The sequence below is a fragment of the Aptenodytes patagonicus genome, chromosome 25, assembly GCF_965638725.1.
Source record: "Aptenodytes patagonicus chromosome 25, bAptPat1.pri.cur, whole genome shotgun sequence".
Lineage (NCBI taxonomy): Eukaryota > Metazoa > Chordata > Aves > Sphenisciformes > Spheniscidae > Aptenodytes > Aptenodytes patagonicus.
The window spans coordinates 4,878,429-4,901,397 of NC_134973.1; the positions used below are offsets into that span (position 1 = coordinate 4,878,429).

At 47.4% G+C, this 22,969-nt stretch overlaps 1 protein-coding gene across 3 annotated transcripts; it reads right to left on the reverse strand.

The window, feature by feature from the left end:
- Positions 1-2,212: 2,212 nt before the first annotated feature.
- SUGP1 (SURP and G-patch domain containing 1) lies at positions 2,213-22,732 on the reverse strand. Of its 3 annotated transcripts, none has more exons than XM_076359374.1 (14): positions 22,686-22,732; positions 22,198-22,369; positions 21,480-21,583; positions 20,817-21,044; positions 18,898-19,009; positions 18,195-18,298; positions 16,360-16,483; positions 14,068-14,540; positions 8,573-8,679; positions 7,739-7,916; positions 7,375-7,481; positions 6,388-6,533; positions 3,966-4,095; positions 2,213-3,417 (listed from the first exon to the last, which is right to left on the reverse strand). In XM_076359374.1, exons 1-14 carry the CDS (start codon positions 22,708-22,710, stop codon positions 3,391-3,393), a joined length of 2,037 nt encoding a protein of 678 aa, XP_076215489.1. In that variant the 5' UTR covers positions 22,711-22,732; the 3' UTR covers positions 2,213-3,390. The 3 variants fall into 3 exon arrangements, with proteins under 3 accessions (XP_076215489.1, XP_076215488.1, XP_076215487.1); XM_076359373.1 differs by having other exon boundaries at positions 16,360-16,471; positions 18,898-19,021; XM_076359372.1 differs by having other exon boundaries at positions 18,898-19,021.
- Between the last annotated feature and the right edge of the window lie 237 nt (positions 22,733-22,969).

Genomic DNA, 22,969 nt, shown 5'->3' on the forward strand with positions numbered 1-22,969 from the left:
CTCCCCGGGGAGGAGGGGGGTGGGGGGGGAGGAAGGCCGGGGGGGTCCCGGGGGGGGAAGCAGGCGGCAGCCGAACACGCGTGTCTCCACGGCCGGGTTGGTGCCGGTCTCCGCGCTCGAGGGCTGCCTCCAGAAACGGCGCCAAGGGCTGCGGGGGAAGGATGAAACCGCTCCGGAGAGGCTTTGAAAGCTCGGGGACTGTTGGGGTTTTGTTTTTTTTTTGGTTTTTTTTTTCCCCAATTCATTATGGAAACCTGAAGTACTTGAAAGAGCCAAGAGGACGCACCTCTTCAGAGGTGCGAGGGAGAGAGAAGGAGCGAAGCACATGAGAAAGCCGACACTTCATCCCTGCCTTTAATAATGAATCGAACCGAGCAGAGAGCAGGAGTTTCAAGGTCTCTGCATCCAGCCCAGAGTTCCCCTGACCTCCTCCTCTCACGCTCTCTACTCAAAACACGAGCGTTTACCTCCCCACCAACCCCGGGGAGGGACCTGGCTCAGCAGTCCAGAACCGGGCACGCACTTCGAAACTTCCACGGTACTTAGCAGGACCCCCCCCCCCCCAACGCGGCCGCTCAACCTTTCCTCTTCCTCACAAAGCCTTCACAAACGTGCCACTGTGTCATGTCACTCTTTTGCCCTCTTGCTTCAGAGTCTGGCGGCTGAATTGGCCGCCCTGCACTTTGCCCTGGGCTTGTTCGTCGTTCCTCCGTGTGGGAGGAACTCGAACGCACCCCGTGTGCCTTGTCAGCACGGAGGTCGCGAGCAGGCTCGTCCCTGGGGAGGAAAGGCTCATTAGGCCGTGCTCCTTCAGCCTACGGCAAAGGGAGCACACCTGAGAGCAAGGGGGGTTCAGTCTCCAGGGCTCAGCAACGAGACGTGGCTTTGTGGCCCGAGAAACCACCCACCAGCCCTACTTGTACAGGGAGATGTACAAAAAGCAGCATGACACCCTGTAAAAAAGAAAAAAAAAGGGGGTGTGTGAAAACCGGGTAATCTGGGGTGACTTGAAGCAATAACCTTCAGATCTTCCCAAACGCCGAACCCTCTACAAGCATCGCTTCAGCCTCCCAGCTCTTGCAACAGCCGCTCGGGGCAAACAAGCCCCAACCCCTTTGCCTCTCCCCGGCCGGCTGATTTCACGGTGCCCCCCCCCGTGCCGCGCTGACCACGGGCGCTCGTGCTCAGTCACGCGTGTGTTCACGCCGGCCGGGCAGCTGGCACGGCGGGCACCAGGAATTTACTCTCTGAGCTAAAAAGAGTCCAACTTTGGTGACCTTCTCGGCACTGCCGCAGCAGCCGCCCCTTTGATTGGGTTTCCGCAGACTAAATCCCCGCTTCGCAGCTAATGATGGCAAGGAGGAGGACCGCGCCGAGCGGCTCGCTGGGTTTCCGCAGAACTGACCCCCTGCGCCTGCTGCTCCCAGCAGCAGGGCACGGGGAATAGCGTGCGACTTACAATGACCTAAGAAAAAAACGGAGCAAAGCACCTACTGATGAACACAGCTATCGAGAAGGGGCTCAGGAAGACCAAGGCCGCTGTGTTGAAATAAAGGACTAAACCAACTTCTGCCAACACGACGCCAACGAAGTACACGGGGATCGCTGTAGTATCAGATTAGCTTTAAAGACCCGATCAGCAACAGCAGCAAGCCTGCCCGCTCACCCCGCATTAAAGGCCACGCCGTGACCAGGTCACTGGCAGTGCCGAAAGGACGTCATACTGCTCGGAATAAAAAGAGACTGAAAATGCCTCCGCTCTTGCAGCGGCCTCCCCGCAAGCCCCTGCTTCTACAGAAAACCCAGCAGTGAAATGGGCAGCGCAGCTTCAGCCCGCGGGGCTCCAGTCTCTGGTAATTCAGGACGACCAGCTCAGCAGCTCCGGCTTGTGCCAGCCAGGAACGGAGACCGAGCGGCACTGCCACAACAGGGAGAAACCGAAGGGACGGGTGTTCTAACTTACCAGGAAAGCCCAGTTGTCACAGTGACCTTAATCTGGCCCTACAGAAGACCTGCCAGATTTCGTATCTTTATTTCCCAATCTTCCACGATTACTGCCCATGCTGATTAGCCATCCCAGGTGCAACAACCCCGGGCACAAGCTGCAGGGAGTGTGCTGGCACGCCACGTGCTCCCCAGGAACAAGCCCAGCTCCACGCTTCTGCAAGGCGCTCACGTATTTCGGTTTTTCTCAGAATGAACCCCTACTGAATTCACCGTTTCAAATGTTTTTATTGAAAGCCAAGTCCTTGACTCTACGTTGTTAAGAAAAATTAACAAAAGAGAACCACACGCCAAGTATTTGGACCGAGGGAAAACAAACGCGAAAGAAACCAAACCAACCAACCTCACTTTGTTTTCTCTAAGATGCTTGGAAGGAAAGAGATCTAGAGCAGTCTCCCAGCCTACGAAAACCCACAGTAAGACCGCTCTTGCTCTTTCCAAAAATTCAGTGATTAAAACTAAGGAACAAATGAGTTTTATTTTATTTACAGACTGAATGAAGAGAATTGGTATTTGTAGAGGGGTTTCTCATGACAACAAAATCCAAATGGCCTTTGACAAGCTGTGTTTGAAGGCTTGGTTCTTCATCACCCCAATCCACAGACAGTGTTAGCAAGTCTCTCGTTTTGCTAGGAAGCTGGGGGTGAACTTAGTGTTCGAGAAACCAGGAGGCTGTCGCCTCTGAAGTTGAATGAACTTGCCCTGCGCCCCTCAACCCTTGCAGGCACGCTCCACACCGATCCACGCCTTCTCTTCCACAGGGCAGAGGTAAAACAACTAGGCACTGGTTTTGCAATGTCAGTTGAAGGTCAGACTATACTTCGGGCTTCATGACAGCATCAGAACCCAGTTCTTCAGGGAACAACAGCCTGACTGAACAATAGCCCCAAAAGCTGGGTCGGAGACAGTCCCTTGTTGTATTTGCCATTAAAAAAAAAACCCAAAACACAAACAACAAACAAAAAAACACCCCCAGAGCAGCACAAGCTCCGTACCTGAACAACGGAGGATGTGCTGTTACACAAAAAAAATGCGTTCCTTGTAACATGGCACTGAGCTAAACACGAATGGAGTCCCTGAACTATTCCTATTGGTATCTTTGGTGCTACCCTCCCACTGTCAGCAGGGCACCGTGTGAAGATCCCCGTTCCCACCTGCTCCGTTCTCCTCTCTGAACACCACCCAGGCCTTGTTACGACACGGTTGTCATGACACTCGACTGTGCAGTGAGTGGGCTCGCAGGCCTTTCTTCTGGGTGAAAGATGGTATTGTGACTTCAGTTAAGTTTTACAATATTAGCAAATAAAGAGAATGATAATGCAGTTTCATAACATTTCACAGTAAAATTACAATTGTTTTGAAAATACATTGTCCCAAAAAACATTCTCAGTAGTAAGGTCGTCGTGGATTGTTCTGTGGGGAATAACAAGAGAAAATTAATCAAAATTGCTGTCTTCACAGAACAATGAGCATCTGAGCTTAATTACCTGAAAAAGCCACTGAAATGTGACACTTCTCACAGTGAAACCTGAGGTTTTCCATCAAAAGCTACAAATGTAGCTTTCCAGGTGTGCTGGCACGCTGAACGTAACAGAGGCAAATGCAAATGTACAAGCCTTCTGCAACCAGGAAAGCAATTATTCAAAATAAACCATGGATTCACGGACAGCCCATCCGCTTCCTTTGTGCGCAGAGTTCATACTTTGTATGTACCAGAGAAAACTAAAAACAGGGGCTTTTGTACTAAAAAAAAAAAATCAAATCATAGCAAGGAAAACCGCGCATCCATGGATGTTTTGGTAGCAATAATTTGATTCAACATGAGAGCAGAATCAAAGAGAAACTTCGACAGTGTTTGCCCTCTTGGCTAAGCACTAGAAACACTCCCACCCTTACAAGACACGCACAGAAGCCTCAGTGGATTTGTCGCTGTGCCTGCTCTGGTTTCAGGACCACCTTACCAATGGATTTGGTCGGAAGCGGTAGGCGAGCATCATTCGTTTACGGAACGCCTCGTACTCATCATCCTCCTTGGTCAGCTCGGCGGGACGATCAATGCCAAAACCAGCTCCATCCACAGCAGTAGTTCCCCTGTTTGGAAAGAGGGACCAAAGCCCCTGAGGTAAGGTGATGTGACAGATCGCCTTCCTCTTCACCAGAAATACCTGCTCAGAGGTGAGAGAACAAGCATCAGGGAGCACTGGGCATCATCACTGTCCTGGTTTCAGCTGGGATGGAGTTAGTTGTCTTCCTAGTAGCTGGTACAGTGCTGTGTTTTGGATTTAGCACGAGAATAATGTGATAACACACCGATGGTTTAGTTGTTGCTAAGCAGTGCTTATACTAAGTCATAGAATCATTAAGGTTGGAAAAGACCTCTAAGATCATCAAGTCCAACCGTCAACCCAACCCCACCATGCCCACTAAACCATGTCCCTCAGCGCCTCATCTACACGTCTTTTAAATACTTCCAGGGATGGGGACTCCACCACTTCCCCGGGCAGCCTGTTCCAATGTTTAACCGCTCTTTCAGTAAAGAAATTTTTCCTCATGTCCAAGAGGAAAAGTCAAGGACTTTTCAGCTTCCCGTGCTCTGCCAGGTGCACAAGAAGCTGGGAGGGGGCACAGCCAGGAGAGCTGACCCCAACTGGCCAAAGGGCTATTCCATACCATACGATGTCATGCCCAGTATACAAGCTGGGGGGAGTTGGCCGGGGGGCAGCCATCGCTGCTCGGGGACTGGCCGGGTATTGGTTGGCGGGTGGTGAGCAGTTGCATCACTTGTTTTTCCTGGGTTTTGCTCCTCTCTCTCTCTCTTTTGTTGTTTTCCTTTTCATTACACTTCATTATCATTACTATTTTATTTCAATTATTAAGCTGTTCTTATCTCAACCCAGGCGTTTTCTTACTTTTAACTCTTCCGATTCTCTCCCCGGTCCCACCGGTGGGGAGAGGGCGAGCGAGCGGCTGGGTGGTGCTCGGTTGCCGACTGGGGTGAAACCACGACAATCACACAGAGCGCGCTGCATCAGGACAGACAGCTAATACCGAGCAGCTTATTGCATTTGCCACGTTTCCACGTTGCCCTTCCAAATCAATGACGCTTGCTATTGTTAGATGGAAGCAGCAGTGTCAACATATATTTGCTTAACCTTTCACAGCTGGAACAGAAATACCATCTACGCTTTGGATGCCTCCCGACTGAACGGTGCTCTGACTGGCAGGCTAACCTTTGGCAACCAAATGCGTCGATTTGTACCTCACTGATTGGAGGTCCACGGAACTGTTAAACAACGCGCCTGCCTCCCGTTCCTTCACTCCGGAACAGTCCAAAAGCGGAAGCAATTCCTTTCCATCTGCAGCAGCACCTTCTTATCCATTCTAAGAACATCAGAGATGGTAGAGCCCGGGCAAATCACAACCCTCGTCCAACCCTGCGATGGACAGAAACTGCCTTCCTTCTGTTGTCGGTAAGCCTTGCTGTTTTGATTACGGAGATCTTTCTCACAGGACTTCTCTGAACCAACAAGCACGTTGCCAGAGAGAGCTTCTTGCGAAAGAGGTGAAGAACTGCTTTGTAGAGACACTTTCTATTGTGCAGTAAACAAACAACTGTTATTTCTAAAAGGATCTAATGCTAAAGAACAATTCAGAGTATTTCCTATCCCCAGTAAGTGGTTTTGAAGTTCAGCATACGTTACCAACAGATGATCCACCTAAAAAAAGAGATGCTCATCTATTTTTGCATAGAGCTCTCATAAAGCTTTATTATACACAAAGTGTGATCAAATCAGACAACTTCTGTGCAAAAGAGTGACGTCAAGACAGTTGCATGATTGCACACAAAGCTCTCTGATCTGGACTGAAACATCTTTCAAACACAGGTCTAGCAGTAGCAAATGTTGGTAATCGCCTTTCACCCACAGTACACCGGGGACTAGCCAGCAGGCACCAACGGCGCTTCAGATGCAAAAGGCATGTTCTTTAATACTTAAATAAATTTGTGACTTTAAAGACATGACTTAATCCTCACATGCCCCGGGAGAGGTGAGGTGCAGACAAGTATTATCTTCATTTTATAGATGGGGAAACTGGGGAGAAGGCACCTTCCAGAACACCACACTATGCAAACTGAGATTAGAAACTCGTGGCTCAGATCACACCTCGTGCCTGAGGTACAGTGAGAAACCCAGGCCTTGGGGGGAGGGAACCCCAAAGAAATCAGAAGCGATTTTTCTCTTTTGCTGCGAGGATTCCATATTCTGTTCAAGTGATGAATTACAGTCACATTCACTGCAGCTGCTTCCAGCAGGCTAGGGTAGGAGCATCAATTATCAGCCCAAGAGGAAAGGACTAAATCAATAGTAGAAGAACTCTGCTTACTTGCTGACTGGGTTTTTAATCCCCTGTCCATCCGAGCCAAGTCCCTCGCCTTCCTTCCAGCCCATCTTCATTAGCATTTGATAACCTATGTTTTCCACAGTCAGTTTGAACTCTTTGTATTCAGAATAATCTGGCTCACGTCCTTCCTGCAGAGACACAAAAGGTAGCGTCGGTTATTTTTTATATGCACCTATCTTTGTGGGTCAGAGGAAGGGAAAACCAGCTTCAGCTACTCGAAGTTAGGATGGTTCTGGCAAACAATTAGTAACTAGCACGATTTACTGGGATTCCAGTTCTGCACCACCACAGAGAAGAAAAATAGGTAAATGATAAAGCACTGCACAGCCCTATAACATAATCTGCAAGAAGCAGGGAATGCTACTGTGAGATTAAGCTGAGAAATATTTAGCTCCTGAATTTAAAGTTGCTCACTGCATCAAGCTTCAGACACAGTTCTTATTTAAGCCAGGATCTCCAGGGAATGTCAGACCCCACGCTGGTTACATGAAAACATTATGAGGGATGCGCCAGCATCAAGAAATTCTACAGTTTAGGAAGAATTGGCAGGTATTGAAGTGCTTTGCATAAGCTTTTTGTAGGCTTTGTATTTTCACTTTACTGCAATCGTCTGGATAAAAATTCAGATTTTCCTTGCTTGGCATCAGCAACCACTTATCCAAAACAAGAACAGCAGACAAATGGCGGGTAGTCTGAGAGGCTCGTCTATAATTTCAGCTAACCCCCAAATACTGTCCCAATAGTCTGTTCTCTAATTTGCTACAGCCGTTTCTTTGCAAAGACCAAAAAGCCATCCCCTTGTTTCCTCCAGAAGTAACAGAGCTCCCAGTGTAAGGGCAGAAGCACCTCAAGGCTGCAAGGTAGCTAACTGCTGTGAAAAAGGGCTAAGCAAGCTTGAGATCTTTCTCTCACTGCTACGGGACAAGTCTGAAGCACTGCCACCCCCCTGTGAAGTCTTTGCTATTTCACCTTCAGTGCTTTGAATGTCTCCATGAATTTCTCCAGCTCGTCAGGCGGAAGAAAGTCTCCGATGAAATGTTTCCCTCTGCCCATCTGGGTCAGCTGCTCAGCCCACTCTGCCCAAGACACAGAGGAGAGAAAACGGCAGTAACGCAGCGTTCTTTGACTTGGAATTTCAGAGGGTTTGTGAAGCATAAAACCTCACAGCAACAGACAGTTATTATCTCCACTCAACAGGCAATGAAGCCACAGCAGAGACCAGTGAAAAGTGACCCTGCGACTCCCACGCCAACAATGTGATCTCAGACATCTCCCTCTGGAGGCCTCTGTACAACCGCAGAGCAAGACGTTTGCACGGCAGCTCCCCACACACCTCGCGTCTTGTCCATCTCCATGCGTCGAAGCTGGTGCTCCCACGTTCCCAGCTCACTGTCCACCTCTTCATCGCTGTCATAGCCATGCTGGTGCTGCTGAATTGCCTTTTCCCACATCATCTGCATCTCCTGCATGGCTCGCTTGTGCTTCATGATCATATCATACATCTGCTGCATCTAGGGGAAGAGATGCAACAGCGCACTCGAGACGACAGCCAGGTCACAGGCAGCAGTCTGCCATGGCGGCACGCGGAGTTCCGCAGCAGAGCCCGCACCCGCCCCAGCTGCCCTACAGAATACAGGTTATGACAACTACAGATCGCAGCAGGCAGTGCTGCTGCTTGATCTGATCCGCTCGCTTCTCAGCTCAAACAGGAGCATTATGTGCCGGTTCCTCCAACAGAAGAACCTTGATATTAACGCTGAGGACTGCTGCCGTCTGATCATCCCCACACAGTTAAAACTTCACCCTCACGTTCTGGCAAAAGCCAATTCTGCTCTCATTCCCCCAAAGCCTGCAAGTATCCACTCACCTTCTCTCCACTCCTGAAGCAATACATAACCAGCTGCAGATGTGACACAACAGACCTTATAGATTTTTGGGTTTCAGTTTGGTAGGACAGCAATTGGCTGGCTTAATTCATATTCCCCAAAGTCCTCTAATATTTCTGCTGACTGCAGCATCACATGATTCTTAGGCATTCAGCACAAATCCTAGAGATTTATTTGTGGGCCACTGGGAAAGTTTCTTTGCTATCTCCACCTCCGTTTTCCCATCTAACCCAGCCGTGCTGCAACGCCATATGAATTTGGAAATCATTTCAGGGCATTACCTCCTGCTGCTCCTTCAGCTGTTTCTTCTGGGCTTCGGAGAGCTCCGTCACACCCACCAAACCAACCGGTTTCCCTTTTTCATAACCAAGACCCTTGAGGTCCTGAACTGTAATAAGCACATGTTAAAAGACTTTCAAAAATCTGAGACAGCTGTTGAGACCAGTGAAACCGTATCTCAGGATCCCCACATGAAGTTTTACACTCATTTCACGGTTCCAGCATTGAGACACTTAACTGAAGAACAACCGCCTGGCAGGACTTAGGAACCACAGGAGCAGGAAAGCCACCGGGTCGCACCTCCTTCGCCAGCCAGCTCAGAGCATTCCCTCACCCTGGTCCAAGGCTCTGCCCGTACCGCGTTAGCGGACTCGCAAACTGTGTCTCACATCCTCGGAGGTCACACTGCACGGCAATCTGCTACACCACGCTTTAAAAATCATTCCTCCTTAAGATTAATTCCCCTCCATGAGCCCCAGCCACTGCAAAGAGTGATACTTAATTATTCAGAATTGAGTCACAAGCAGATCTGAGCCTGTCAGCATATTGTCCAATCCCTGCACGTAAGTGTCTGCTGATTACTGTGTAAACAGCAACTTCAGTCAAAACGAAAAGCGAATGACCACATTAGAATAAAGACATGAGCATTATGCCGCTTTTGGAAGTTGCCATTCCCCAAGGAGATTTTAGTTTCTTATCTACAGGCTCAAGAAGAGCATTGCCAGGGATGCTGCCCTGCTTTCAAAGAGGGGACATTTTAAGTCTCTGCTTGACAATCCCATTGATGTATCCTCCTTCTTCTGCAGCATCCCCTTTTAGAAGCTCCTCCTTTGGAATGATTTTTGCTGTTGTATCAGATAAACCCTGAAATTAGATGTTAACATTATCTGGGAAGGGCACCTACCGATTTAAAATGACCATACGGCACTCCGAGTTCAAAGGGCAAGTTAAAGGAAAGAGAGAGGGGGGAAAAAAGGAAGCCTATTTGTGATTCCTGCACCATGAAAGAAAGTAATAGAAACACTGCTGGGTCTGCAAAAAAGAGATTTACAATGGAGACTGCCTTGCAAACACGGTTCCTATGTATCTAGCAGGGCTGGCAGCTCCCCTCTAAAGCACCTCAGAGCTAAGATCCCAACAGTTAAATATTTAAGGGATTAAAAGAAGACACACAACTGCACTTGAAAGCGCACTGCATTTTTCAATACAAGGAAAAGGATTTCTTCCTAATGACTGCAAAAACCTCCATTTGAATGTAAGTCCAGACTACAGTTAAATGATGCTTCATTAATTATTCATTATCTATTAATTATGAAGCCCGATAATAATAGGATCATTGTTCATGACACCAAATGTCTACACAGCATGCTAATTAGGCCCCAGGGGTCGTCTTCTCCCTTCCTCTTACTCGCACTCGGGGCAATTGATCTGAGCGCTCTTATCTCCCCTCCTCTCCCGCACGCTTTTGGCTGAGCACGCCGCGATTGGAAAGCAGCTTCCTTAACTCCAGCCTCCCAAGGAGAACATAAACCAGCGCATCCACCCTCCCTTGCACAGCTACAGCCTCTGCACATTCGCACCAGCGCCAGGAGTCAACTCTGCAGGAAGAGTTATGTAAAACACTGCAAGAGGTTTTCCAAGAGGAGGGAAGCAAGAAGCCGTGTTACGCTAGGCTTGGTGCTAGGATACGCGCTTTCAGCTCCCAAGAAATAAGAACAAATAGAAAAATAAACCTATCTATTATTGATAAACAGCCCAATTTCTGTCTCAGAGAGCACCGAGATTTGGAAACAGTTTTAATGAACACACTACGCCTATTCCACGGAAAGAAGAATCTGGCCCCAAATGTTATGTGTGACCGGGGCACTTCAGCATCAGCCCTAGTCAAAGATTCACCTCCTGTCTCAGGGCATGGGAAAGCTTTCTGAATGCACCGAGGAAGACTCTCTGCCCTTCACAGAGGTCAGCAGCTCTTCGGCTTAGTTCTGAATTGCATAAACACTCAGGCTAAGAGCCAGGCATGGCTCTAGAGGCCCCGCGAGCTGGTGGCTTGCCAGCATATATAACCACCTTAAAGGAGAAAGGTGAGACTGTAGCATCTCCTTTTACTTCCCAGAAAGCATATGCCACTGCTCCTTCTCGTGCTAAAACTACGTCTGGTTTGTCTGACTGCTCTGGTACCTTGCAGACTTTATGCTGAGTGATGCTGAAAGAGTCACTGCAGAAATTTAGCTCTGGGGGATAATTTTGTAGGCTTGGCTCAAAGTATCACAATACACGCAACGTTGACCGAAAAACCGAAGCTCCGCCCCAAGTCCACATCTGAAGATAGAAAAGTCTATTCATAAATAAGATCGGCCAATGTATTTGCATATGTCCTGGTTTCAGCTGGGATACAGTTAATTTTCTTCCTAGTAGCTGGTACAGTGCTGTGTTTTGGATTTAGGGTGAGAACAATGTTGATAACACACCGATGTTTTAGTTGTTGCTGAGCAGTGCTTACGCTAGTCAAGGACTTTTCAGCTTCCCGTGCTCTGCCAGGTGCACAAGAAGCTGGGAGGGGGCACAGCCAGGAGAGCTGACCCCAACTGGCCAAAGGGCTATTCCATACCATACGACGTCATGCCCAGTATACAAGCTGGGGGGAGTTGGCCGGGGGGCAGCCATCGCTGCTCGGGGACTGGCCGGGTATTGGTTGGCGGGTGGTGAGCAGTTGCATCACTTGTTTTTCCTGGGTTTTGCTCCTCTCTCTCTCTTTTGTTGTTTTCCTTTTCATTACAATTTATTATTACTATTTTATTTCAATTATTAAGCTGTTCTTATCTCAACCCAGGCGTTTTCTTAGTTTTGCTCTTCTGATTCTCTCCCCCATCCCACCGGGGGTGGGGGAGGATGAGCCAGCAGCCGTGTGGTGCTTGGTTGCCGACTGGGGTTAAACCACAACAGCATAAAAACAGATAAGATTTATAAGTTCCTTACACTGGTCTAGCACCAGGCAAACACTCAGCAAGAGATAAGGAGTTGCTTCTCAGTCTCGTGTTCAGCAGGCCTGGGAAAAATACATTTTTTTTTCCTTGAATGACATCAGCTTTGCCTACAGGGTTAATGGTGCAGTCTATCTGCAGCATTGGCAGAAGACTACCTGAAGGTTTATCCCTTTCCCACATGCCCGAAGAGGAGCTTGTTACAAGAGAAGTGAGCGTCCTTTAAGGACAGCAGGAGAAATCCCGACACAAGCGCCTGATTTTTTGCTTCATAGTCTGAAGATCTTACTCAATTAAAACTAATCAGACCCGAACCAATCCAATACTAGGTTTCAGAAAATTCTAATGACAGCCTGTAATTTCCCATTTTCCACAGAGTTCACCAATCACAGTATCTCTCTCCTGTTCAGCTTTTCAGATGTATTAGTCCCTGCAGTATGTATGCAGTTAAGTGGTTTGATATCAATACCTTTAAGAGGAGCCTTGTTTCTGTCCAAAAGGGCTACGCTTTCTCCTCTCCACGATACTGATTTATTACTAAGAGTAGACAGGAAAAGAATCAGAACAGTCCTCCACTAAATCCAAAACAATTGCTAAGGATAAAGTACTAAGACGTAGATATTTAGGCACTAAAGCATACGGTGCAACTCTAACCTTCCACTGGACCAGGGGTGTAATTTGGAATTCTCTTCACCTGTCAGGTTGAAGACGTTAATTCTAAAAAGGGATTAGTTCATCTGAACCAATAAAAAAAAAATCCTTCCCCCTGCAGAGCATTAACAGCGCATTAACGGTTGATTTGTTATGCCTGGCAAATTGTTTGCTGTCCTTTTCTTCTACTTGACACAAAGCCCTGCAGAAAGTGAGCATGAACACAACGAGCATATCCCTGTCTAATTAAGGGGAGGCTGAAAGAGCCAGGGGAGATTTCAGCAGGAAGCATGCTGGAATGAGCACATGGATACCCTTGCAGCCCCCCCACTGCAGCAGGAGATATTAAGACGGAATGTGATGCTTGTTTTGATAGCGCCTGCCCAGCTTCATCATCGAAGCTTCATTACTGTCTGCAAGAAAAGAAAAATTACTCTAGAGGTACAAAATTAGGAAAGACTTTTGCATCTGATTTCTGCCTATGAGCAGCAACTCAAGGTCAAATGAATAAGCCATCCAGGTTGGTATCTTGTCCTGTACATATGAGATGTATAGCCAAGACTTCTGTATAGGGCTGTGATCAGAAGACAGAATTACATAGGAACTCCTCCTCATCTACATTTGAAGTGCTGGCTTAGGTGATAGTCCTTCCTTCCTGACCTCCGCGGAATCAACAGACACCACAGCATATACAGCCAACCCTACATCTTACCCAAGCCTAACAATCAAAGCTATTAATGGCTGAGCAATTATTTCCTCTAAAACCCAGCCAAAGCAGAAGACCCACTGACTTGTCGGAGCAATGTATTGTACAGGATCACCATGCGTTGAGAATTATCTGTGGTCCCACCCTGCAGCTCGGAAAATTATAGCTTGTTTTCTATTACTTGTCCCACTTCATCTGTTCTGCTATTGCTTTTTGTAAAAGGTCCCTATTGAGACAGGTACCTATTACTTTTCCTGTGACTTTAGCCTCATACTATTAATTCTCTCAGTTTGCCAACACCGACTGCCTTATCTTCTGCCTTCTCTTTCTCCTTTTCACATCCTTTCCCCATACCACACTAATTGGGCAAAGGATTCAAAGATGCCATCTTAAATGTCTGCATTCACCTGTTGTCCTTGAGTGACTCAGTTTTTGTATGCATCTCTAACTGCCTGCCTAATTACCTATCTGCACATGCACAGATGGGCCACCAGAGTTCAACCTCCGAAGGCTCACTAGAAGTGCCTCGACTGGAAGAATTATCTTCCAGCACTCGAAGAGAGCTGCACCCCCTGGGTGAACTTGGCAGGTGAAGTAACAGGAGCATGAACCTCAACGCTGGATGAGGACTGTGAACCCCGTCTGTAATCAAATGAACCGAAATGGGTATAGATTGGAACTGGAAGTTATACTTGCGCCCGCACCAGCACTTGGGGAACAGCTATTCCCATTTAGCCTCAGATCAGTTAGAGTGAGATGGAAGTGCTACCCAGGGATTTTATCCTACCGTGGGGAGTAAGCACAGTTCAGCCTTTGAGATTTGTTTTCTGACAGACTCTCTTCCTGAAGTGAAATAGCCCTAAATAGTGTAGAGGCTGAGGCTGTAATGAGCTATAGCACAGCAGGGTTTTAGAGATAGCTGGAGAACGATAAGATCCAATCCCTGGTGTCAGTGAGATAAAGTGGTTTATCTGGGCTTCCACACAGGGGAGAGCTAGCTGCTAGACCTAGCTGAAAGATAGGGGGCTGGCAACCAGGGAGATTACAACAAGAGATAAGACTCACTGGGTTTTCTGTTTACAAAGCCAGCTGTGCTAAAGCAGAATGCGCTCCCCAGGAAAAACAGTTATTCAAAACGATATACAGACCCACTAACCTGAAAGAGGGGAGGGAGAATCCAGCTGTTGGACAAGCTGTGGGAGAGGCAATTCAACCTTGTCCTCCTCGGGTCCCCACCTGCTCTTCCGCTTCTTTTTAGTAGTGCCTGTAGCAGTAGCTGTAGCTGTTGTTGCAGCAGAAGTTGTAGCTGTCTGATCAGGTGGAGTTGTAGACGATGATGGTGAAGGTGAGGGCAAGGGTGAGGGCACGGGCAAGGGCAAAGGCGAGGGCACAGGCAAGGGCAAAGGCGAGGGCACGGGCAAGGGCAGGGGCAAAGGCAAAGGTGAGGGCAAGGGCAAAGGCAAAGATGATAAGCACAAAGGCGACGGTGATGCCTCGGGACTGGTCTTCCTTTTCAGACTGGACTCTACAGGCAAGGGGGCACACACAGTGCTGGTTTTGGCCTTACGGAACTCCTCCAGTTTCTGCCGGTAATACTTGTAGCCTTTGCTGTTTGGCTCATATAAAAACCTATAAAGAAAAAGAAAAAAAAAAAAATAAAGTTTCGATGTAACAGTCATATGCAGGGGGTTGGACGTAGCACAGTTTGGTCAGGGCTTTTCTTTTCTGCAACGCTCTTGCACAACTAGCCTTCCCACACACTTCCTTGCTCTCCAGCACCATCCTGTGTGTATGTGCATGCAACGCAGGGCTCCACATGCTCTTGCAAGGTAGGCTGCAAGCCTTTGGGATCAGGAAGCGTATTTCCCATTCATGAGCAAACCACAGCTATTTTTGGTGCCAAATAAACACACAGTACTAAAAAGGATCATGTTACATTTGTGGAAACGCAAGGTCCTCCCCCAGAATTCACCTGCCTTCCAGAACACGTTTGGAAAAACTGCAAGGGCTCCACAACACGTCGGGTTTCAGTTCACAGAAGCAAACAAACATTCACATCTTACCAACGGGAATGCCAAACCACTGCCTAAAGAAACGGCTCCCAAGCTCTCTATTCAAGCTGGAAGCATTGACACTACCAGTCTGCTTAATTACACAGTGACTCCTCCTTCTGTTCCCTCATACACAAAAAACATTGCTTTATTTGCTACCCCTTCCGGAAATAGGCATCTCTGACCTTTTGGGTAAAATAAAACTCCCTAGTCTCTGTGGGAAGAACATGAACAAGCCTCAGTCTAGCAGCTATGCAAAAAAAAAAAAAAAAAAAGCATCAATATAGTCATGTTTGGTACAAACACGTTACCTTTTTGGGCTCCCTCCAATTTAAATACTTCACACAGAAAACTTGTCTATTCCTAACTCCTCTACAGTCTTCTCTTTTTAGAGGACCAGTTTAATACTTGACATAACCTCTCCTCGGGATAGTGCCCGCTCCCACGAGAAAACATAAGAGATGACAGGCCTTTCCTATCTACCACTGCACAACATGCACAGGCGAACACAAACAGCTCTCTGACGTATTTTAAAATTCACTAAATGTGGTCCTGCATCCCTCCATTTGAATAACAGCACTAAGGATTGCTTCAGGACCAAGCAGAGGGCAGGATGGGGCCCTCCCTGTGGCAAACCTGATGAAATCGTAACAAAGGAGATGGTGTTTAACTTGATCGTGCTCGGGTGGGATCACAGCAGTGTTTTAAAGTAAATAATGAAACAGCTCAGGTGTTAGCACATCTGTCTAATGTAATTCACAACACAAGGGGAGTACCCCAGAGGGCCAGAAGGCAGCCAATGAAGTGCCAAAATATCAGCAACAAAACAAGGCCTGCCGAGCCCCACTTCACTTCCAGAGAACACACCAAATTGTTTGTAAGAGCAGAAAAATGAAACATGGATGAGACCAAAGGGAGGCATTAAACAGCTGTCAGTGAGCACTGAAGAGAACAATTCACATCTGAAAGGCTGAAAAAGATATTCCAAAGGAGGACCTAATGGTGAAGGAATGCTACCTGTACGTTAGTGAAGATGCTGTGTAAAGGACATTAACTGGACAACAGCGGTATGAGTGGTGGATGGGGGCCCACATCAAAACACAGCTATAGGGAAAAAGTCAGAATTATACTAGTACATTGCAACAGAAAGCAGGTGAGGAGGGGTGGAAGTTATAAATTAATTTTGGGGAAAGCAAATCGGTTTCTCTCTCTCTGTGCCTTGCTTTAAACTGTGAAGCTTGAGAATGTAAAAGTATCAGTGCTATGTAAGTGCACTGTCCTTGTAACTTCAGACGTATCACAAGCTTGTCTATTGTTTCCCCTTAAAAATAAAAAAAAAAAAGAGACCCATCCAAGCCCCCCCCATATTACACTCAGCAGCTGGTTTCTTCCCTTACCTGAAAGCATGGTTCTCTCGGTTGTTCTGCAAGGCAATAGCTTCCACCTCGGGACCCCCGTCTGCTATGAACCTGGCCAGTTTCTCAGCAGAGTTCTTTGTCTCTTCGTCGTCTGGGGGTGAAACTTTAAGCAGGCTGTCAGTACTGGGCCCAACTCACACAAGCAACAGTCAAAGCCTATCTGTTCTAAGAACCCCAAGAGCAGAATAAGGGCAAAAGGTCGAGTTTAATTTTTAGAAATATTACACATAAACAGTCATAGAGTTTATATCACAAAAACATGATATTGCATAAGGTTGTACAACAACTTTGTAACCAGAGAAGTGCCCATTCACACATCAGCTTCCTCTGCGCCAGGAGCTAGATGAGAGCAGATTAACAGACAAGCCAGCTTTTGACTTCAAAGATGGACACTTCTTTCTCTCTACTGCAGAGGAAGTCTGTTTCTTCCTCGCGTCAGGCACTTTTCCATAGGGTTACACCTCAGCACTCGCCATTATCTCTAGTTAAAGACTTTGCCACTGACGTCCCCAGGAGCAAAGGGAAGGCCTTAGAAAACGTGGCAGACTAATACCGCATCGTAATCCCACTTGTACCTACTGTCCCTACACATCTGCTGGCCGTTTTAGGGGAGGGTTGTAGGACAGAGGAAATTCTCCATAGAACAGTCCCCATCCTCACCTGGAAGAGATGGCTACTGCAGCCTTAGTCCAAAGGCACAGAGAAGGCTCTGATCATTAATATTTCAAGCATATTTGATGTTTATAAGGAGCCAGGCAAAGACGTTATTTAGCCACGACAGCCTTATATGACATTTGCTACCTGCACAGTACCAGTGCCAGTACTCCAGTGTGCTGGCACAGGACCAGGAGGCAGAAGACATGATTATAAGCCATGGACAAGTCATAACCTTTCCTTGCTTCAATATTCCACACCTGTAAAGTATGGATAATACTGCTTAGCTTCCAAACTGTTGTATCAGTTAGTCGATATTGGTAACAAGCTCTTTCAGCCTACAGTCTATTAAACCACGATTTGTTTGAGCTGTTAGCTCATCAGCATGACAGCTAAATTGCATTAACACTCCTTTCCACAGCAAAGGAAGCTGACATAGAGAGGCTGAGTGATTCGCCAGGGCCACACGCAGGCCTGAAACAGAGGCTGGACCAGAAGCGATAAATGCCTGGCCCGCAAGACCACACTTCACCCACTAAATAATTTCTGTCTCTTAACACAGTTAACCAGATTCCACTGCTCGCACCACCTGTCTGTTGGCAGATCACCCACTTCTGCTGTTTTCCCACCTGAAAACACAGTCCCTTACTTGCAAGGATTTATGTCCCAAGCAGAAAAGAAAAGCTCCAGTTAGGGGAATGGCAGCAGAAATGGGGATTATGTTCAACAAACCAACCAACCATTTTCATTGATAACAAACCAAATAAGAACATCTGAGAAAAAGCACTTTTCCTAAAAGCGTTTTCAGGGCTGAAACACTTTCCAGAACACACACGATGGAAAATCATTTCAGTTCACTTTGTTAAGGATTTTGGAGAAATACAAGGAAAATCTCTTTCAAGAGCCCTTTACATAGAGCATGTTACAGCATGCCGTGGGCTTGGGAAACAACCGTTTTGACACTAGAGCTTGATGCCATCATGGTGATGTTTCATCACCATCTCCTTCCATTTTGAAATTTCATTTACCGGCAGCAGATTGACAGCCAAATATCCACTCCAACTGTTTCCAGAACAGACCTAACAAGCAGTTACAGAGAGAGTGAAGAAGTCAAATTTGACTTATGCAGTTCATATTCTCCAGATCCCAGTCTTAATTACCTTTCTGAGAAGAGGATGCCTGAGAACTTTGATTCTCTTTTCTTATCTCTGCCACTTTCTTTCTGTAGTAAAGGAATTCTCTGCTGTTCTTATCATGCAAAAACCTAGGGTGGAGATGGAGGAAAAAAGGGCAAAAAATATGCATCAGCAACAACTATACACAGACATTGATACTTTGGGATATAAATAGCTCAAAACCACAAAAATACAAAACAGATAAATTACTCAGAATGCACTTAAAACGTGGACTACAAAGTCTTCAGCTTGTGTAAATACACATAGCTTTAATCTAAGGACTTGCATCCAAATTTTTTGCGTCACTTGAAGGGAAATAAATAACAGCATCCTCTGATACAGGAGGGAATCCTCCGTCCACAGCCACAGAGCGTATCAATGGCAGAGGAGACAGAACCAGCCCCGAGATCGAGTCCAGGATACCCATACGCGAGATGTTGTACAGGCAGCCAGACCTCCCAGGCCGTATTCCTAACTCTAGCTGATCTGCCTCCTCAGCACCATCACAGTATCACTTTCTGCCTCAGTTTCCCCAGCTATAAAACAATTACTCACAGCAAAGCTCAAATCTACCAAACGATAATTAAACCAAACACATCCCCGAGAACTATATGCACAAGGCTGATGTTTTTCTCCTACAAAGAGACAGTGTTCTGCTTTGGAAGACAAGAGTTATCACCACACTTACGAAAAAGCTGGGTTATCCTTGTAGTCTTCCATAGCGACCTTCTCTAATTCTGGTCCCCCTTCAGCCACGAACCTAGCCAGCTTTTCCACCACTTGTCGGGTCTCCGCATCCTCTGGGGGTAAAACTTTAAGCAGGCTGTCAGTACTGGGGTTCAACTCACACACCAAACAGGCAACAGGTACATTACTTCTAAGAACCACGGCGGCAGACAAAAGTAGAACGGGAATGGGAAGAAAAAGGATGAAATGGGGGATCCAGTCTTACACAGCTGTACAAATTACAATCCCTAGGTTACTGTCAGCCTCTGCACTCCCCTAGTAGGAAGTTAATATTTTGTCTAGATTTTTCCTACAAGGAAAAGCCCACGATTCGGATCACCAAGGTTCAGGGTGCAACTTCAGTTGCAACATAATTTGCTTCTGACAATTCTACTCCATACAAAACACGATGGGGAGGAACAGGAATTTAGTTTTAACAACCACATTACTCACTAAAGATTACAGATTCCAGTCCCCAAGACATCGCTCTGTACCCAGATAGCAGAGACAGATTGTGTAGCCAGAGCACATAGTTCTTCCTACTGGCATATGCCCATGTCTCAACCCTCGCTTGGAGGGAATCCCACCAGAGACAAGAGGAGAGCTCAGTCTCCAAGAAACTGTATTTTGGCTTCTGTGCCAAGAAAGGAACCCACTAACACTGACAGTGATTACAGAGCTGATGCAGGACACATTCAATGGGAACTAAACACAGGCGTTTGTCTAGACAACAATATTTTGGGTAGGGCGCTGAACAAAGAGCACACAGGAGCAGAGCTGTCCACGCTCGATCTAGACTAGATTCGAACCCACGATCTTTAAATTAAGGGTCCGCATTCCGTCTTTGCTCCCTGCAGCCAGTGGCTACTTCTCACATTCCTGCAGTGCATTTCACGCTTAAGTTCAGACTTGCTAAGATTATGCTTTTATAAATCCCACCAGAAACAGCTAGACATGTTTTTTGTAAATATATAATGAAATAAATTATGACACAAAGCTTAGTGTGCCTTATTTAGCAACTCCAATCTAATTTTATACTTGATTAATATACACGCATGAAATTCAGATTATTAAGCAAATCTGCCTTCTGGCCTCCTAGCCCAGGTTATCCAGAGAAACTTGGTTATTTAAGTGCTGCAATATTCTTCATTGGTTTTCTATCCTACTTAAAGCGGTCAGGACCTAGAGGTGAGATTTTCTAATGAAACTTTGAAAAGAGGCAGGAACTTTGATTTTACCTGGTCATAGTTCCATGCCTTACACGTAATCTTATTTATTAACACATACAATTTTTCCCCCTACGCAGCCACACCCAAACCGAGGACTTTTCATTTTCTATCATTCAAATAAACTAAAATTCCATTTTAAATACAAGCATTATATCTATATATGTTCTAGAGAACTCAGCACTAGCCATAACAGATTTCAATTGTACAAAAGCAGAATTATTATGATTAGCAAACAATCAAGCTCCATTAAAAGCACAATGTATTTCTTCTCTACGCATTATTTTTTCCACAGAGACTTATAGGCTGGTCAAGCGCTTGCCTTGATAATTCAAATAAATCTAGGCACAAACCAGACCCCGTCTAACTATGGTGAGTGACCCATCTCCCATACCGAGTCCAGGCTGGATAAGTAATATCTAACAGCATTCAGTCCTCAGCTTTTCTGCTGAAGCTGGCTTTGGAGGAGTCCACCAGCATTAACTGGTGTCGTTTATATTTCATGACGCAGAAGTCTGCACGCAGGAACTGCGCTAAGAATACCAATTCACGGCGTAAGGAAAAAAACCCAACCCTCTACCGGGGAGAAGGTCCTCCTATCACTAGGGCAAGCGGGCCCGCACCCCAAAACAATGTAGCACAAGGTGTCATTTACCTTTAATTTCCAACCACTGCTCATAATCTTCCTCCTCATCTTCATCTGGCGACTGAAACACACTGAGGCGGTTAACGACTGGGGTCTGTTTGGAATGGGAGTAGTTCTTCGCTTGGTGCAGCATGCTGCTCAGGACCTGACCGGGGCGCTTCCCAAACAGCATAGGTTTCTTCCCAGCATTTGTTGCAGAAGTGTTTGCCGAGTTACTAGTAGAACTTGGGGGAGGTTCTTAGAAAAGAATGAGGGGAAAATAATTCCTGTGCATCCTTACTGTTTTAATCTCAGAAGGTTACAAATAACAACTCAGGCAGTAATACAGCTGCAATAGGCCGTTATTTTCAGAGTAAGTTAAAGACACCGACTGGTAAAAGCTGCATAATGAAATGAAAGCTGTGATGATTTTTACAAAGCGAGTTTCAAGCTAGAAGAGAGATGGATGCTTGTTTTACAGCACCTATAGAGGGAAAGAGGGCAAACCTCCCTATCGCATCTTGAGGAAAGACTTTAATCCAAATTTAAGGGGGTCATCGCTGCTTTAGAACTTACTCGTACTGGTAACAGCTCATAGCAGGGTTTCTAAAGTGAACATACATGGAGGCAGCTCACACAAAGCTGGTACCACCAGGAGAAGGAAGGCCTCCTGTTGCTCATAAGTCGACCTACCAGTACTTGACTTTTCCTTCTGCAGCTTGAGAAACTGCTGGAGGAAACTGCCATCATTAACAAACTTGTTGGAAACACAGGCTTCATTGTCAGTACCGTCATCTCTGAATAGAAAAAGAAAAGTAGGTGATGGTACTCATCATCCTCCCCAGCCCCCTCACACGCATTTATTTTGAACAGAAAACATGACAAATGCTAATGACTGCTAATCTCTCTCATCTACGCTGAAAACACACCCAGCTTTTCAAAAGCACAAGAACCATTCAGCTTGCTGCTTACAGCATTTACCCCAGCTCTCCACCTGGCTCCTTTACTACCCCACTGAAACAGGGTTTCTACTTGCTCTGTTACGCTACTCTGCTTCCAGGAACCCCCGGCAAGCATTTAACTGTAGAGCTGTGCTAACTCTTAAGAGTCGCGATTATAAGAAAGGTAACAAATAGGAAGCAGAAATAAAGTGTAACAATACTCTTGAAAATATACGATTGCTGTTAGCACATATCTGTTCACTCTAGCATCCGAAAAATCTGACTAGGTCAATTAGAGCGCAAGTACCCTACTCCAACCTTTAGTTACTCAATTATCAATTTCAACTTTCTCAGTATTTGCCTCCAAGCGCAAGAGCTTTGTAAAGCTTGTCTCTTCAGTGTCATTTGACAGACAAGCCCGTCTTCTGCCAGCGAAGCTCCCGTCTAAAAGCACCGTAACGCACACGTACTCTCCAAACAGAGGCAGCTGCTGTATGCTCAGGTAATTCTGTCTCGCTTGCTGCTCCAGCCTGGCCTCAATTTCTCTCTTTTTCTGCGCTATCAGCTCCTCTTGGTGAAGGATATTCACGTTCGTCTTGGCCGATTTAGACTGCGCGACCCCAAACCACCGGCTCGCTTTCCCTGCGGGAAAAGGGGGGGGGAATTAAAATGAACGCTGCGGCGCTCGGGCCCCCCCCCCCGAGCTACCGCGCCGACCGGGGGGGATGATGCCACGGCCCTGCCCGGGCACACACCCCCCCCCCCGACGTCTCCGCGGGAGGGTCGCTGCCCGCGCAGCGGCGGGGAGGCCGCCGAGCCCGGCGCGGCACCGCCGCCGCCCCCGCACCGCAGCCGGCTACCGGGCCGCAGGGCCGAGGGCGGGCTGGGGAGGGGGGAGGGGGGTGGCGGGCCGGGGGCGGCGGGGCAGGGGCCGGGGGCTCGGCGGGACCGGCCGTACCTGGCGCGTCCCTGGGGTTGTCCATTTTGGAGCTCCCGTCCCACGATGCACCGCGGCTGGCGGGGCGGGCGAGGCCAGACGGCTCTGCCGCAAAGGCCTCTGGGAGATGTAGTCCCGCGGAGGCCTCCGCCTCCCTCCCCGCGCCTCCCGCGGCAGCGAGGCCGTTCAGAGGGCTGAGCCGCCTCGCTGCGGGGGAGACGGGGGGGGCTGCAGCCGCCACGCTCCTTCCCCAGCCCCCCGACGCAGCCCGGCGACAGCGGCCGGTCGGACTACAACTCCCATGA

Excerpts from the sequence above, each read along its gene's own strand:
- SUGP1 (XM_076359372.1), bottom strand. The coding sequence starts at position 22,710 with ATGGACAACCCCAGGGACGCGCCAG. Across the intron at positions 21,584-22,197 it reads CAGCTGCCTCTGTTTGGAGA|AGATGACGGTACTGACAATG; the intron begins GTACGTGTGCGT and ends TTTTCTATTCAG. Across the intron at positions 14,541-16,359 it reads CGAGAGAACCATGCTTTCAG|GTTTTTATATGAGCCAAACA; the intron begins GTAAGGGAAGAA and ends TTTTCTTTATAG.